This window comes from Sinocyclocheilus grahami, unplaced genomic scaffold (assembly GCF_001515645.1).
Source record: "Sinocyclocheilus grahami isolate Dianchi unplaced genomic scaffold, SAMN03320097.WGS_v1.1 scaffold96.1, whole genome shotgun sequence".
NCBI classification, from domain to species: Eukaryota; Metazoa; Chordata; class Actinopteri; order Cypriniformes; family Cyprinidae; genus Sinocyclocheilus; species Sinocyclocheilus grahami.
In genome coordinates, this window is record NW_015505275.1 from 2263034 (window position 1) to 2281184 (window position 18151).

Sequence of the window (18151 nt, forward strand, 5' to 3'; positions counted from 1 at the left end):
ATGCTTACTCAAGTTTATTTCATGTTATAACTAGCAGTAAAGAAGAAGATCGAAGTTTGTAATCTAGCTTGTAAGCAACTGGCTAGCTAAAGTTAGTACGCTAACTGACGGTTACAGTAATGCTCGTCAGTAAAAACTAATAAAATCTCCCTTTTCTTTTCCTCAAAAACGGCACTTCCGCCACCTACTGGTCTAGAGTTATTAGGGCACATAGTGGGATTTAATCCAACAAACTAGATGCTCTTAAGTACTGTTTACTAAAGTTGTTTAGTTTAAATATTGCATCCACCTGAAAGGTCACATAACACAGTGTAATTAATTAAATTCAACAAATTTGTAAAAATCAGTTATGTTTACTCGCTTTTCTTAAGTAGATTCAGTGATTACTTTTTACAGTGAGAAATGTGCAGGCCTTGTGACAACTAGCCCTGTTCTGATCCCCATAGCCTGGACAGACATAAACCCGGACGGGAATGTGTTCCAATCTCTGTATTATGTCACTGTGACCTCCTGTTGGTCTGGGATTGATGCATGGAGCTTCAGTCTTGATCTAATTCTAACCCATTCACCTAACAATGACCTTACAAAAAACACTTAATAAGATCTCTTCTGTTCTAGATGCTTATGGAACCAGAACACAGTTATTTAGTTACAAGCAGGACTCAGATTCCTATTGAATAACGTGCATGACTTTCAAGAGTTTATGGGCATTCTGTAAATGCCACATATACAAATATGATTCACATACTCCCAATGCTGTTAAACAGTATTGAGATAAAGGACAGCACACAGTTTCGGTGATTTAAAATCACTCTCAGTCACATTTGAACCTAACTTCATATATTTGGTTGGAGAAATTTCGGAAACATCAGGACAGAGCCTTGGCAGATGGTGATGGATGAGTTTCCAGACAGGAAATGTGGAAAAAGTGTCGACACGTCCAGCAGTATTAATACATCCTGTCATTTATTTTATCTGTCTTGCTGGCATTCTGACACCTTTAAAAATCTTTATGAAGGACTAAAGGAAAATTTTATTGACAACTAATAACTATACATTGTAACTTTTAGCATTTATTGTGTTTTTTCCAGGCCCCAAGTGCTGTTATACTGATTAAGCCTAAATTTTCTTTCAAATAATTCTAATATTGCGATTGCATTTAAAGCCTATGTTGAATTTTATTTTAGTAAACCACAGAGAAAACAATCACTGTATGAAAAGTATCATATCCCAGAATCCGGTATTTGTAATGTCAGGGTTTATCCAAACAAACTCAAACTTCCTGTGAGCGAGAGGATGAAGGGAGGGAAGGAAGGAAACAACAAAAGAGTGAAACAGACAGAGAGAGACAGAAAAAGAGACATGCAACATAGACAAGGTGGAGAGACTATCTTCTTTTTGCCTCTTCAAGGTGAAGATGTTCAACATGTTTGTAGCACAGGGGATTGGATTTTCATCATTTAAGTTTCTTTAAGATTTTGTTATCTTTAAGTGTTTTCGGCTCTAATTTGAGTGTCAGAGCAGTGGCCTTTGAACAGAACAGAACGCTTCTGTTTCACACTCCAGATCCAAATTCTCATCCGTCTGCATGTGCAGGTAAGCAATGACATTTTGCTGTGTGTGATTATTGTGTGATGATGCAGATTATTGTTGTGCTCTTAATGATACACAATTTTCATGGCTATTGTTTGCCATGCCGTCCTTGAATATTTTGTATTTTGGAAGTTCTTTTAAATGATTAAAATAATATATCAACAGTTATTTATATACATATACAATATAAAGTTATACACAGTTTGTGTGTGTGTACAATGCCATTAAAATAACAGTTTTCTGTTTTAATATACTTTAAAATATAATTTATTCTTGTGAAGCAAAGCTGAATTTTCAGCATCATTACTTCAGTCTTCAGTGTGACATGATCCTTCAGAAATCATTCTAATATGCTGATTTATGATCAAAGTCGGAAACAGTTGGGCTGCTTAATACTTTTTTGGGACCGGTGATACTTTTTTCAGGAGTCTTTGATAAATAAAAAGTTTAAAAGAACAGTGTTTATTCAAAATAGAAGTCAATGAATTTTTTCTTTCTTTTTTTAAAGAAATTTATACTTTTATTCAGCAAGGATGTGTTAAATGGATAAAAAGGGATAGTAAAGTCTTATATTGTTAGAAAAGATTTCTATTTTGAATAAATGCTGTTCTTTTTTAACCTTTTTAATTCATCAAAGAAAAAAAGTATCAAAGGTTCCAAAAATAATAATAAGCAGCACAATAGTTTCAAATCTGATGGTAATCAGAATATTAGAATGAATTCTGAAGGATGATGTGACACTGAAGACTGGAGTAATGGCTGATGAAAAATTAGCGTTGCGTCACAGAAATAAATTATATTTTAAAGTATATTAAAATTCGTAACCAATATTAGAAATTGCAATAATATTTCACAATATTACTGATTTTCTGTATTTTTTAATCAAATAAATACAGCCTTGATGAGCATAAGAGAGTCCATTAAAAAACAAAAAATCTAAATTAAAAATCTTACTAGATAAAAATCTAACACACACACACATATACTGTATATATATATATATACAGTGGGGAATTCATTTGCGTAGTAGAGGGATACACGTCTATTCCCACGAATCTCGGTATCCAAACAAATTCTTCCCATTAGTCTTAATTATAAACACATCTCGTTCTGAACACCATCTGAACTGTGCCAGACTGTAGACACCTCTTCGTCAGAGGCTTCCAGGCTGTTTGTTTATCAGCCTCATTCTTCCTGCCATGGAAGGAGAGCATATTTGTTTTAGCAGGCAATTTTCCACTATGCCACATTGTACCATGTGACAAGGGTTCGAGATGTAGACACACACAGCCTTAAAACTGTCATTTAGTTTTATGTTGGGCATACCAAACCTAGGTACAACTTGACCAGAGAAACAGTTTGTTTGAATTAGCCCACTATATTATATAACATACTGCAAGTGTACATACTGTGGTAGACAGTTTGCACTGATAAATGTTATAGTAAATTAGCTCAAACTTTCAGCAATGACTTCTTATTTATTTTTAAATGAAATAAAATTAAATATCCATCAAAGCTACTTAGCTACTTTATAGTACTGGAAAGTTTCATCTTTATTTCATACTACATACTGAATTTATGTATGTATGTATGAATGTATCTATGTATCTATGCCATATGGTACTATTGTACCTTAACTTTTTTATTTATTTGTCGAACGTTTTATTTCAATTAATGTATTAATTATTCAGGATAAAAATAAAAAAACTTATATTAAATAAAATAAATACATTAGAAATTGAACAGTAGTAAAATAAAAAAAGAAATAAACTAGAATTAAATGTAAAAATAATCCACAAATTATTTTCATATTCCAATTCTATATAGGATTTATGTACTTGAATTACATACATTTACATTTATTCAAGATTACAAACCATTATGATAGCATATCTTTTAAGTCATATGTAAATGAAACAAATTTATGAATCTGTTTTAAACACACAATATCCATTTAGCCTCAAAAATCACATTTTTTTTCAGTCTCATACATTTTACTTAATTGACTATTGCTTGTTCCACGGCTAATTATATTTTTTCATACTTTTTAACTGAATCAACGGAATTGTTTTCACAATTAACAGATTTATGAAATTTGAATAAATTAGTATTTAAATGAAATCAAATCAATTCCAATAGTTAATAATAATAAAAGTGCAGAAGTCTTGCATGTTTCATTTATATATGACTTACAAATATGCATCATATTAAGTTTAATAGTCTATGTCAAAACTGCGTAATCCAAATGGATTGAAATTTGATATGCAATCTAGATCTTTTTTGAATGTACAAATAAATGGCTTCACAAAAAAAACTGTCATTGCAAATTGTTGTCTCTCTTTGGTTTTTGTGCAGATCCAGCCCTCAAACCACAGAGATGACCCTTACGGAGGGTTCACTGAATCTGAACCTCACATCAACATCAAATCCTCCCCTAACAACCAATACTTCTCCACCATACCGTGAACCTTATTTACACAGACTGGCCCACTTGGATGAGGGTCTGTATAATGACTTTTACAGCCTGTGGATAGCTCTGGTGGTCATCAACGTCCTTATCTTTATGGTAGGGATGACCCTTAACAGCCTGGCTTTGTATGTCTTCTGCTTCAGGACCAAGAGGAAGACCACATCAGTCATCTACACCATTAACCTGGTGGTGACGGACCTGTTGGTTAACCTCTCTCTTCCCACTCGTATCATATTGTACTACAGTGGAGGAAAATGCCTCATCTGTTCCTACATGCACATATTCAGCTACTTCGTCAACATGTACTGTAGCATCCTCTTCCTCACCAGCATCTGCGTGGATCGCTACCTGGCTATCGTTCAGGCGGAGGCCTCACGGAAGTGGAGGAACCCAGGTGTGGCCAAAGCGGTGTGCGTCTGCATTTGGCTGTTCGCCATCATCGTGACCTACTCGCTTCTCACGACAGCCTTCAAGCACTCAGGCTGCTGCCTTTCCAAACTCTTCGCACTGACCGTTTTTGAGTTCTTCTTACCAATGGTGATCATCGTAGCGTTTACTATTCGAGTCATGTGCGCCCTTTCCAGCCCGGGCCTCATGCAGCAGAGCCGCGACAGACGCATGAAAGCAGTACAGCTGCTGTCCACCGTTCTGGTGATCTTCACCGTCTGCTTCACGCCGTTTCACGTCCGTCAAGTTCTGTTTTACTTCCATCCTGATTTGCCTCATCATGTGATTGTGTACCATGTGACCGTCACCCTCAGCAGCCTGAACAGCTGCTTGGATCCTGTGGTCTACTGTTTCGTCACCACTAACTTTCAGTCTACCATGAAGAGATTTTTCAGGAAGATGGAAAGAGAGCAGACGAGCGGAGACATTATCAGCGTGCAGAAGAGCTCGAAGGCTTCGGGCACAGTGATTGCTATAGCCAATAGTATAAGGATAAGCATGAGCCCCATCCAGCAGGGAAGCCAACCCGCATGAGGGAGCCCACATGTGCCATGTAGAGTATTCAGATGGTTGCCATTACCATGTCATACTAACGCAAAATCAGTGACATAAATGCACATTTGTGACTTTGTTTCGATGTGTACTGTAAATACTTTGATGTAGAGATTTCATTTCAAACGTGACACTGTTATGTTTCATTTGTAACTATTACAACTATGCAGCAATGCCACCATAATGTGCCATAGCATTTTTAAGCTTGCAGTGCTTTAGAGCAGGGGTTTTCAAAAACAATGATGCCCTCTTAGAGGCAGATGTATCTATATACATCTGTATGTAGTGTGCGTATGAAGACGCATGACGACTTATATTATTGCTATATTATTATACTGTTACTGTACTGAAGCCAAAACAAATTATTAAAACAATATATTGTCTTTGTATCTACTGTATCATTTTTCTACCAACAATTAGAGTAAAATTAGATGTACACTACCATTTCAAAGTTTGGGGTTGCTAAGATTTGTTCGTTTTTTTATTTATTTATTTAAATAAAGAAGTATCTTATGCTCACCATGTGTGCATTTATTTGTAAAAAATACAGTAAACGGCATTATTGTGAAATATTTGTACAAATTCAAATATTTGTTTTCTATTTAAAATTTAATTTATTCCATTGATGGCAAAACTGAATTTTCACTAACCAAAGTGTCACATGATCCTTCAGAAATCATTCTAATATTCTGATTTGGTGCCCATTTGAAATAGAAATCTTTTGTAACATTCTAAATGTCTTTATTGTCACTTTTGATTAATGTGTCCTTGATGTATAAAAGCATTCATTTAAAAAAAAAAATACAAAAATAAATCCATAACCAAACAGTAATATTGTGAAATATTATTACAAATTCAAATATTTGTTTTCTATTAAAAAAACTGTCCCCAAAAGTTTGAAGAGTATTTGTACACCTGCAGAGAAACATATTTCTCTCTATTTATTTCCATAACACTTTTCACAAGAACAAAATTTTCAAAATAAATTTTAAAGTTAACGTTGACAGTCCCAAAATAAAATTTTGTCCCTCAAATTTCCACAGCCCCCCAAGAATCCTCTCGTGGCCCCTGATACCAGTTTGAAAACCCCTGCTACAGAGCAGTAATTGACTGAAACTACACATAAATATATTAATTAAAAAATTATGTCATAAAGCTTTTTAGGACATTTCTAGAAATGTCAAATAATAACGGGCAAAACACAGCAAAAGCATATAGTGTTGAAGTTTAAGGCCAAATAAGAGTAGGCCTAATCATTGACTTTGATGAGTAAACAAAACAGTTTAACTTTTTTTTTTTCAAATAATGTTAACCACAGACCTTATATGAAAAGTTCAGAAGAAAAACATGATACAATTATCTACAAATTAAGGTTTGAATAGCCTTTCTTAAACAATTCAGGCTGAACTTGGTGCAGAAGTTTAATACTAAGTGTAGTATTTTATCTAAACTCTAGAACAACACTTATCTAATCTGTCAAATGACATGATCAATTTGCCTTATTATTTTGTTGCATAGTATTTTATTATCAAATATCACTTCAAGAGACAACAGTTACCTCTTAATGACATTGTTAAATAGTAAGTAATGTAGCTTCTAGGTTTTAGTTCACAGATTTTGACATTGCGATATTACATCACTGAGTGCTCATGAGGGGGATTTGTAGAGCGTAACAACTGGCAACCACGAGCAGACAATAGATGCAGTACATCCGCGACCTGAGAGCAGGTACATTTGGCTCTTTAACATCTTTCTCTATTTACTTGTGGATGCTTATATTCTTTCTTTATCCATAAATGAAGATGCCTGTTATGAATCGGACCGCTCGTCGTGCTCGGGAACTGAAGGTATCAGTTAAGTTTACTGTAGAAGCAAGTTAATTAGCAGGCTAGCAGTCCGGGCTAACAGACTGTATAAGCATTAACCAGGCTGATGATTCATATAAAGTTAAGCAAAATCCCAAATGCATAATTATTGCAACTCGCTCGCTCATATTCCCAGTCAGATCACTTCACCCTTCCAAGTGATACAGGTAACATGATTATCGTGTGAATGATGCGAAGTATCCAAAATACTATCAGGGCACATGACTGCATGCAACAGTCTGATGATCTGGCAATCCTTTGAATCCAGGAAAAATCACAGGGAACGGTTTTTTTTTATGTGTGGTAATTTGGTAACGTTATTATTGACGTTTATTTTAGCCAGGGAGGTTGTTTATGTGTCTAACATTAACATCTTACGCGCTGTTGACTGAAAATGGTTGGGTTTAATGTTTGGTTTCCAGGCGTACTTCCAATCACAATCAGGAAGCCGTACATGTTTAGGCATGATTTGAGCTCCATCAAAGGCTTCTTAAAAGATTGTTGCACGTGATTCAGCGAAAGGCACCTCTTCGCCACGTCCTCATCCCCTAATAACAGATGACTTGTCCTCCTATGTATCGTCCCCTTGTCTGCTTGTCACATTTTCACATCAGTCTCTGACACAGGTGTCCGTTCGCCCACCTGACTCTTGTCACAGCAGGCCTGGGCTGCTCTGTAGCCTTATCAGCAGTAGGGGTTCAATCTTCAACTGGCTGGCAGGAGCCGCCACTGACAGGTCACGTGACCTGCCAGTGGCTGCAGTGTAGTGCACAGGGGACGGACAGTTATCAGTTATCACGGGCGTCTCATGTAACCAGCAAGTGAAACTAGTGACACATTTTTGGCTCTGTCACTGTATGTGTCACTTCAGTTTGTTCTGTAGAACTTCTCGAGTATGCCTGTCTACTTCACTTGATCTGGGACAATATTTCTGGGTTAAAAGGATCATTTTGACGTCAGATGAAGGTTAGGATATGTTTTTAATTATTACATGTGGGAGATGTTCACGTGTCTTGTTACCAAATTAGTAGCCTAACTATTGTAAATATATGTTGAGATTATTTCACTTATTTGCTTCAGTTTAATTATATTTAAAATTGTACTTGTATTAAAAAAAAATTATATCTGAGCATACAATAATTTAGAATAAATTAGTTGTATCATATCAGCTGCTCATCCACGATTAGCTTTTACAGAAAACTCTTATGTAAATGGCTTTAGTACAGCATCGCGATTGTGTAATCCTAACTCATTTAAAACGACCTTTGGAACACACTGTTGCTGCCTTTACCATATGACTAGAAGGTATGTAGACTTAAAAGTGCATATGTTTTTGCATATAGGCTTATGGGCATTTTCAAACTGTTTAGAGCTTGTGTTTGACAAATAGAAATTTGCAAACAATCGCGTTCGCTTGAGGACGTAACCATAGCAACTGTACGCCGCTGGAGAGCTTTCCGGTATATCGTCAAAATAGGGCACGTATTGCTCTTATTTATCACTTAATCACTTTGTTGTAGATTTGCATTTCAACAATATATCAAATGAATTGTTTTCTTGTTTTAAAAAGTCCATACGGTAGTATACTATAGTGCCAACAGATAATTGAGGTTGTGCGAGATACAACATTGAAATGAAAACTGGCTGAAAGAATTCCAAAATATAAGTCTCTGTGTTCTTTTAATATATGTAACGTTACATAATTTGTCTATATAATGTATAATTTGATAAAGTGTAGGGAATGGTCACTTTTTTATATTTAAATGATTGTTTCTCAGTTTATATTTAAATGATTGTTTAACAGCTTTAAAATGTTATCTTCTTTCTCCAGGGATTACAGATATGCGAAATACGTCAGACTTCTGCTAAAACTATGTTTACTGTCGCAATGCCAGGATTTTTTCCCCCGTTTTGTTTTTCACTGACATTTTTCCACTGCCTTGATCTTTCTGGATATCACTTGTTAATGCCAAGATCTCTCTCTCTCTCTCTCTCCGTCTCTCATTCACTCTCTCCCTCTCATCTAGATTAATAAGTAATTCCATGGAAGCACAGAGAGGAACATCCACCTGTTCTGCTCTCCATGCCCTCCCCCATTTCCCTCTTTCTTTTCATGAAAACATGACTCATGAGTTACACCAACAAAGCTCTATATGGACTAGGATTCATTGCAACGGTTGATAGATCTCTCACTGAAATATATGGAACAACATGACCTTCTTTTGACTGCGAGTGTTTTATAATAAGAAGCCTGCTGTGGATTATGAAAGATCAGCTTAAGGAGAATACAGTCTGGACTTTTGAGGGGTAAGTGCCACAGGAAACGTTTCTGGATCAAGACCCCAGACGCCAGCTTCGTATATGCAGGCCAGCATGGCACCCAAGAACGCTGTCACGGAGTCCGTTCCAGTGCTGGAAATGGCAGTCGTACAAGAAAAGGATTCGAATGGTGGACAGAATGCAGAGAAGGAGAAAGAAAGAGAAGTGGAGATGACCGAGGACTCGGCCAGTGAGGATTCTGTAAACCACATCCCAAAAAGGTTATGGGTCATGCACGGTGCCATCATGTTCGGGAGGGAGTTCTGCTATGCGATGGAAACCGCACTAGTCACTCCTGTGCTGTTGCAGCTAGGTCAGTAATCAACTGTTTTCCCAACAAACCTTTTGACAACTTAAATCAATTCATTTCCTTCATATGTCTGTAGACAGAAAGTCCTAATTTATCCCTTAACATGTCATTCCAAACCTTTATCTTTTTTGAACGTCAGTGGGTTCTAATGTTGATTTGGACCCTATTGACTTTCGTTCTTCAAAATATCTGCTTTTGTATTCCATAGAAGATATAATCACACAAATATCATTTAAAAAATATCTAGGCTGATGAATGGTTTTTTATAATTTTACTGCACTATTTTGTATATAATGACAAAATGTGGATCTTTTAAGCATTCTTTAGATGTAGAAAAAACATTAAAAAGGCTGATGCTACCTCAACAGGCATGCACACTTATCTATAAATAGAGGGTTAATGGGTAATTTAGTGTTTTAAATTCATCCTAGGCTTAAGGCCTCTATTCATAATCATTGAACAGGGACATTCCTTTGGATTTGGTAAAGGTTCCCTATTGTGCCAATGCCAACCCTGTGTCATAGTATTAAGATGGAGGGATGTTTGTTTCCACAGTAGCATGCAAAAATGGACGAGGTAGCGTTTGCATGGAATGTAGAGAATGTGTGAGTCTGCGCATTTCTCTTTCTCTCGGTTTTCCGTCTATTTTGAATAAGATCAATGTCAATAGATTCTCTCAGGAAACTACAGGGTTAATATAACAAAAGGTTTGAATTTCTCTAAAGGCCTTCTGATCTCATACCAAAAGCAGTTTTAGTAGATTTAATGGCTGAATGTATCTTAAATGTCCATCCACTAAACTCTGAAAGGCCATTTCCTCCAAAATAATTTAGCGTATCGTAACCTAAAACAATCAGTTTGTGTTGCTTTAATGTGCATGTTTAGGCAAAATATATGTGGCCCTTAAAATCTCAAATGGCCTACTTGATAAAAAAAACCTAAGTAAAATAATGACGATTTTAAGTGTGGTTTAATAGACAATCAACCAGAGTCTGTTTTTAGAGTAAACAGGATAAAATTCTCTCCTGTTATACATTAAATGCTGTGTGTATTGACAAAACCATCAATTTAAGTTCTGGCCTTTGGGAGTTGTAACACTGAGTGTTATTGCTTTATAATACAGGCTGATTACTTCATTACTTCATACTGCACCTTAACCTGATCCACAGAGGTTGGAATGTGGTTGGATAGTTGTTCATCTTTAAATCTGAAGAGTTCTGATCTGAAAATTTGACACGTGACATGTCTGTTGTCTGCACTTTCTGTTCTCACATTCTCAGTGTCATCCCGCTACACACATGACCTGTAGTTCTTCTGCATGTTTGGACCTCTTGAAAAAGGAGAAGTTTGACATTTAAGTTTCACTTGAGTAATCAAGTGTTTGGGTTTTAGTATGTCATGAGTCCTGGCACGAGTTCTGCGTGCCAGACTCATGGAAAATTCCCTTAGCTGTTAAAGCGATTTGCTATGAATCATCACTAACGAATAATCCCAAATATTCTTTTCAGTTTTCTCATGCACTTTTTATTTACTCCCGAGTCATCGCATTTGATAATTTTATTGCCAGAGGCAGTTTGATTGCTTCATTACTATGACACAGTTTTAGATCTCCTATGTGAAAGGTTTATAGTGTTGTAAATGACAGGTTAATGAACTGCAGACATGCTGAAACCTACCTGGTTATCTGTTTCAGCTGATGTGGGTTGCTTAAGTCGCCATATTGGTATATTTTATCAAAAAGTGATTATTAAAAAATATAGTTTTGATCTCCTTGAACCTTGGAATTGAATTGATCCCAGTCCGTTTCTTCTTGCAGGTCTCCCAGAGCAGTATTACAGCTTAACCTGGTTCCTCAGCCCTATTTTGGGTTTAATTTTCACTCCTCTGATTGGCTCAGCAAGTGACCGTTGCACTTTGAAATGGGGTCGGAGGAGACCTTTCATTTTGGCACTGTGTATTGGAGTGTTAATAGGAGTGGCCTTATTTCTTAATGGATCTCTTATAGGTAATTATTTTAGATATTTATACAATATTTAAAACATGCACAGACATCTACAGAATTACAAGTCACCATTGTTTAAATAGGAGGCCCTTGACTATATATTTTATATTACACATATATATTTTTGCATTTTCTAAATGATTGGTCCTTACAGTATTTTAATCTTTGTGTCAAACAGGTCTGTCTCTGGGTGATGTTCCCAGTAATCAACCGGTTGGGATTGTGCTGACCGTTGTTGGTGTGGTGGTTCTAGACTTCTGTGCTGATGCTTTGGATGGACCAATCAGAGCCTACCTCCTGGATGTGGCTGATACTGAGGAACAGGACATGGCTCTAAATATCCATGCTTTCTCAGCAGGTGTATATTCTGGGACTGGGAGTGATAAATTGATCTGAACTGGAAGAGACACTCTGTTCTTTAGCATCATACTTGAAACCTTTTCAAATCTTAAAAAAAAAAAACTCAGGTTTTAGAAGATAATTGTTTGCTAGGAAAGATCTAATCAGAATAAAAATTTTCTATTTACGATCATGTGACACTGAACACTAGAGTAATGGTTGCTGAATATTCATCTTTGCCATCACAGGAATAAATTATATTTTAAATGACACTGAAATAGAAAACACTTATGTACATTGTAATTTGTAATAAAATTTCTGTTGTTACTATATTTTTGATCAAGTAAGTGCAGCCTTGGGGAGCATAAGAGACTTCTTTCAAAAACATAAAAATTGTAACTTTTAAACAGTAGTGCACTTAACATTATATTTGATATAATTCCTGTTTTTCAGGGCTGGGAGGTGCTTTAGGTTACATGCTAGGAGGGCTGGACTGGACCAATACCTTCCTAGGTCGAGCTTTTAAAGCCCAAGAGCAGGTCCTCTTTTTCTTTGCTGCCATCATCTTTATCATTTCTGCGACGTTTCATCTTTTCAGCATCAAGGAGCATCTATATAACCCCAACCAGCCAGGGGAACTAAAGGAGGATGATGAAGAAAGGCCACCTCCTGTCCAGCTCTATGGCAGCTTTCCGTCTACTCGTCTCATACCTCAACTAGAACTGATCCCTGAGGAGGAGCTGTTTTCAGCCTATGAGGATGACCGCTCTGAGTGGGATGTTTCAACAGACTTTCTAAACATCGACCTAGTACGGTGTAAAAGTGACTCAGTTTTAGCCATGCCAGATGCTACAGTAGAGCTTGACCCAGACTTGGACTTGGATCGCGATGGGCAGTTTCTGTGTGACATCGAACCAACTTTATTCCAGGACTTCCAGGGTCTACAAGATGATGGAACAACATTGGATTGCCGCAACACCAGCCATGCAGGTCAGTGCACTGACCACCACTTACAGAATTGCGATAGCAATGGGGAACATATCTGTGGAAACGGAAGCTTTGCTGTTTCTGGAAATGTAATCACTGGAGCAGCAAATGCTGCCAATCAACCAGGCAAAGTCGGTTTACGTCCATCTGGCGTCCCAGTGCGTCGCCGCACCCCTTCCTTCTACCGCCAGCCCTCCTTCACTTTCTCTTATCACGGACGTGTGGGCTTTCAATGGCGAAGGCGCTATGGCAACATGGCTGGGCCGATCAAATCTTCACGAAGCCTGAATGACATTGACAAAATCGATAGACGGCATGAACGGCAAAAATTGCAGCCAAGTCGCATTTCCGCATCCCGCAGGAATGAGGAGGATGAAGAGAGTGAGGATGGGGATGGCGGTACGACGGTCAAACTGCTCTGGTTGTCCATGCTGAAGATGCCACCCCAGCTCTGGCGTTTGTGTGTATGTCACTTGCTCACCTGGTTCTCCATGATCGCACAAGCTGTGTTCTACACGGACTTCATGGGCCAGGTCATCTTTGAAGGAGACCCAACTGTGAGTTCCTTATCTTGTCCTGTAATTGACCGTTGGCAAAGAGCTTGATTGACAGGCGATCTGACCAATCAGAACGCAGATATTATGTGCCGCCGCAGCCATCCGCCATCTTGCCCGACAGCTACGGCTGGGGTTCTGACAAATAATGCTACCTATCAGATTATGCTACCAATACTGTATTTATCTTACTGTAAGGGTAGGTTTAGGGTTGGGGTAGGTGTACACGTTAATAAAGCCTCACACCTTATTACTATCATGCTGGAAGCAAAATCTGATAGGTAGCACTTTTTGCTATCGAGTTATGCTACCATCTGTTTTAATGGGAGGTAGCAAAATCTGACAGGGTAGAACAAATCGTCAGAATGTGTTTGAACTGAGGCAATACAGTGATCTGTCACGACACATTGAAAAGCCACAAAACGGTAATTGTGGCTTGAATTTATTTTAAAATGACACAATTTAAAAGCTGAGAGTCCTGAGACCTTGTTTCATACCAGAAGTAACCTGCTCTGTCGGTGTGTTGTCAGTTTCCTCTTTGCTCTGCGATGTATTTTTCACTGCGTGAGAACGTGTGTGTGTGTGTGTGTAGTGTGAGAGTGGCGTTGTTTGTCGGGGGTGGCAACAGTAATTAAGGAGGGCTGGTCTTTGCGAATGGTCAATTGAAATATAAAATAAAAACTGTTCATTTAAAGGGATAGGTCACCCAAAAATGAAAATTCTGTCATTAATTACATGTCGTTCCAAACCCGTAACACAAATTAAGCAATTTTTGATGAAATCCGAGAGCTTTCTGACCCTCTATAGAGAGCAATGTAACTGAAATGTTTCCAGACCCAGAAACATAGTAAGGACATCATTAAAATAGTCCATGTGACATTACAAAAGAGAAGAATTGTTGAATAAAGACATTCTTTTAGTTTTCTTTGCGCAGAAAAGGTATTCTCGTAGCTTCGGAAAATTATGGTTAAACCACTGGTGTCACAAGGACTGTTTTCACGATGTCTTTACTACATTACCAAATTATTAAACCAGCAAGGCGTTACTTTTAGTCTACATTACATGCCATTTACTTTTCTAATATGGAGTGTCGATATGATACAGGCTCTATTTTACTATATGTAGTACTGATTATTCTTGATAATTCTATTGGTTTTCAAAACCAGGCTGCTGCTAACTCCACCACCCTGCAGAACTACAGTAAAGGTGTGCAGATGGGCTGCTGGGGGCTTGTGATCTATGCGGCTACTGCTGCGCTCTGCTCAGGTGTGTGTTATGTTTATGTGTTGTATTTGGATAGAACATGGCTAATGATGAGGAATACATTTTTGTTTCGTCCAGTGGTGTGATCAGGTTTCAGTTCTGTATTTAGACGCTCGCATGACCACATTATGGAACAAGCAGATTTTTTAGGGTGTGATCGTTCTAAACATTTATGTTTTATATCTATCATTTCCTTCAGAATGTTGTTTTCTTATTATATTTACCTGCAATTTAAGATTAAAATTGTTGTAATTCTTTTCAATTTAAAATGTTTTAATTTGTTACACATTTTATGTAACATTTTATTTTATGTGAACCTTTTTGTATACAATTTCTATGTCAGTGTCCATTTTGAGTATTATTCAAACCAACTTTTTTTCACAGATGTGCTCCAAAGGATCTTAAACAACTACGACCTAAGCATTAAAATCATCTATATGTTAGGGACTCTAGGCTACGCTGTGGGCACAGCCATCATGTTCATCTTTCCAAATGTATATGTAGCTATGGTGATGATAAGCACCATGGGAATCATCTCTATGAGCATGTCATACTGCCCTTATGCTCTGCTGGGACAGTACCATGAAATCAAAGAGGTCTGTATCATTTTATTAACTTGTGTAACCAAATGTATGATGTTACCAATAATTCAAACTACCATTCAAAAGTTCAGAATTATTACAGTTTAATTATTAATGATTTTTAGTCACTTATACTCACCGAGGTAGCAACTGTTTGATCAAAAGTACAGTAATATAGTGAAATAATGCATGTAATGTAATTTTAATGTAATTTATTCTTTTGATCAATTTAAAGTGTCCTTCCTAAATTTAAGTATTAAAAAATCTCCCTGACCTTTTGAATGGTAGTGTGTATGATAGAGATCTGTAATATAAGCTCTTCCAGAATTCATCTTCACTGCCAGTAGCACTTGATTTGTGACACAGCAGCAGTGCTCTCAATCAGCTTCTTTCATCTTTCTTTTACATTGTCATAGTACATTCATCACAGCCCTGGAAACTCACGGCGAGGCTTTGGCATCGACTGCGCCATCCTGACGTGTCAGGTGTACATCTCTCAGATCTTGGTGGCATCGGCGCTCGGCGCAGTCGTAGACGCGGTTGGTACGGTTAGAGTGATCCCCATGGTAGCGGCGGGAGGTTCCTTTCTTGGTTTTCTTGCTGCGGCTTTCCTCGTCATCTACCCTGATACACTTGATGATGATGAAGATGATGACGACGACGATGAAGATGAGCCAGGCCCAAGCTCTGTTAAATCAGAGGCTGCCTCCAGTAACAGCACGGAGAAAATCAAGCAAATACCAAGGAACAGTTCCAGCAAGCCAGAGGCTAAATCCTCAGTTTGAGTGTTAGAACGTAAAATACTTGAGCTATTTAAGTACAAATCCCAGAATGCACAAGCAAGTTAAGACGAAAGAACAAGAGGGACATTGTCTACCATTCATACACTTTCACATATGCGGAAAGTAAATCTGTGGATATGGTACAGAGACAAACCTATTTGAGTCAAATATGTGATTTCTGAGATTATTTCTCAAGCTATTTATTATTTGTTCCCAAAATTTCCATTGTCTACACAGAAGTGTTTCAGTTTTTAGTTTAAATTTTCTTTTATATAACCAGGTTTACGTCACTATATTTGAAAACCTTTCACATTCTAATAATTTTTTCCACACATTATCATTTCACTTTACAAATCAGCATTTAAATACTAGATGCAAGTTTGCATTTTTTAGACCGATATTTTATCAGTGTTAAAGTGTGTCTGATTATCATTGTATTCCCCTCCTCAGCCTTATATCATAAGAAACACTCAGGGGAAAGCTGAACGGCTGCTGCTTCTGAGCACAAAACGCTCACTTCTGTTTAGACTTTAACTATGCACAATGCCAAATAATTCTAGATTTTGAGCAAGACATTGTTTTTGAGAGTTGCCTTTAGTTCATAAACTTGATTTTCTTAGGTACACTATTTTGAGGTATGAAGAACACGGAGAATTGAGACACTGAGTGAGGAAATGGCTTTGCTGTACAGCAGTGATTGGTGTGTGAAATGAAGTTTGTTTAGCTGTCATGGCAATTTTTTCTTGGTTTCAGCCTCCATCTTAAGTGATGACACTCCAATATAATTTTTTTCAGTATTTTTCACACTAAAATTCATAATACTGTTCCAGTACTGTTGTGTAGTTTATATACACACGTTTTTGAGCTCGTTTCTTTTTCAAGAAGAAAAATGTCCTTTACTAGTTAGTCACAGAACCCCACTGATTAATGGCTAAGTGGACTAACTAAGCTATGGCTTCGTATGCTCATAAATGTAGATTATAAACATTGCTGGAAGCGTGACTTCTGTACAGAGGTCAGTAGGCTGGCTTTGTATCCTATTTTATCAAACAGGATGTTTTTCTTTGTGTGTGCTTTTCATAAACGAGATGAACACTTTTTTTTTTAATCATTTTTTGTGTATGTGGTACTGTGACTTTTTTAGTGTTTGAACCAAATTTAAAGTTTATAATGGTTCCAGGTGTTTATTTTGAATTTGTGTTCAGTTTCGATAAAAAGACAGTTTTACACTTTTCCCCGTGTGAATGCTTGTTTGTTTTGGACTGTAGCACAATGTGGTTGAATCTGAAATGAATTGTATTATGGTTGTTGACTATCCGTACGCACACAATGTGGTGACCATCTAGTGGCCACTAGATGGCGCGAGTACATAATGAGATACTGGGTGATACATAAATAGATGCACGAACAGTATTTAAAGAAAAATTATCTTAAAAACACTTAATTATTACCGTGAAGTTACATTGAACGATTTCTGCAATGTTTCACAGAAGAATTTCCATGGGAAATCAGTTGTACAGAGTGAATTCTTACAAAATGTAGGCCTATTGGTACTTTTCAAGAATAGGGTAAAAATTGATTTAAAAAAAATTATTACTATTATTTCAGCAATTAATCAGTGAAAAGAGATGCTTAACCTTCATAAAATGCTGTTCAGGGCGCCAAACGGTTTTTTTCTTCTTCTTCTTTACGAGATGGTTTTGTGGGATGCTGGCACTAAATATACTATGGACATCTGCTGTGTTTAAAGCTATTTTTCTTGCTAGCTTTATTTTATGTTAGATAATAGTTTGTCAAATAAAATCTAATATTTCTCACAACGAAACATAGGATTTATGCTCATTTTACATTTACATGTATTCATTTAGAGTAGACGCTTTTGTAAATAGGCTATATTAAGCAGGATACAGTTAAAGGGATAGTTCGAAAATTAAAATTCTGCCATAATTTTGTTTCTAATCTGTAGCCTATGAGTTTCTTTCATCTGTTGTAACTTAGCCTACACCAGAAGATATTTTGAAGAATGTTGGCAACAGTTCACGGTATCCACTGATTTCCATAGTATGGAAAAAATACAACTTGAACAA

The 18151-nt window shown here is 36.9% G+C and overlaps 2 protein-coding genes across 4 annotated transcripts; both read left to right on the forward strand.

Moving 5' to 3' along the window:
• The first annotated feature begins 1360 nt into the window (after positions 1 to 1360).
• gpr20 (G protein-coupled receptor 20) lies at positions 1361 to 5411 on the forward strand. Its single transcript, XM_016275737.1, has 2 exons — positions 1361 to 1596; positions 3949 to 5411. The coding sequence occupies exons 1-2, from the start codon at positions 1589 to 1591 to the stop codon at positions 5042 to 5044; spliced, it is 1104 nt and encodes a 367-aa protein (XP_016131223.1). The 5' UTR covers positions 1361 to 1588; the 3' UTR covers positions 5045 to 5411.
• Positions 5412 to 6718: 1307 nt separating this feature from the next.
• On the forward strand, positions 6719 to 17717 carry LOC107587808 (solute carrier family 45 member 4-like). Of its 3 annotated transcripts, none has more exons than XM_016275739.1 (8): positions 6719 to 6790; positions 8955 to 9559; positions 11373 to 11561; positions 11737 to 11916; positions 12351 to 13441; positions 14605 to 14704; positions 15086 to 15297; positions 15699 to 17717. In XM_016275739.1, exons 2-8 carry the CDS (start codon positions 9289 to 9291, stop codon positions 16065 to 16067), a joined length of 2412 nt encoding a protein of 803 aa, XP_016131225.1. In that variant the 5' UTR covers positions 6719 to 6790; positions 8955 to 9288; the 3' UTR covers positions 16068 to 17717. The 3 variants fall into 3 exon arrangements, with proteins under 3 accessions (XP_016131225.1, XP_016131226.1, XP_016131224.1); XM_016275740.1 differs by lacking the exon at positions 6719 to 6790 and adding an exon at positions 6819 to 6909; XM_016275738.1 differs by lacking the exon at positions 6719 to 6790 and adding an exon at positions 7736 to 7893.
• The last annotated feature ends 434 nt before the right edge of the window (positions 17718 to 18151 follow it).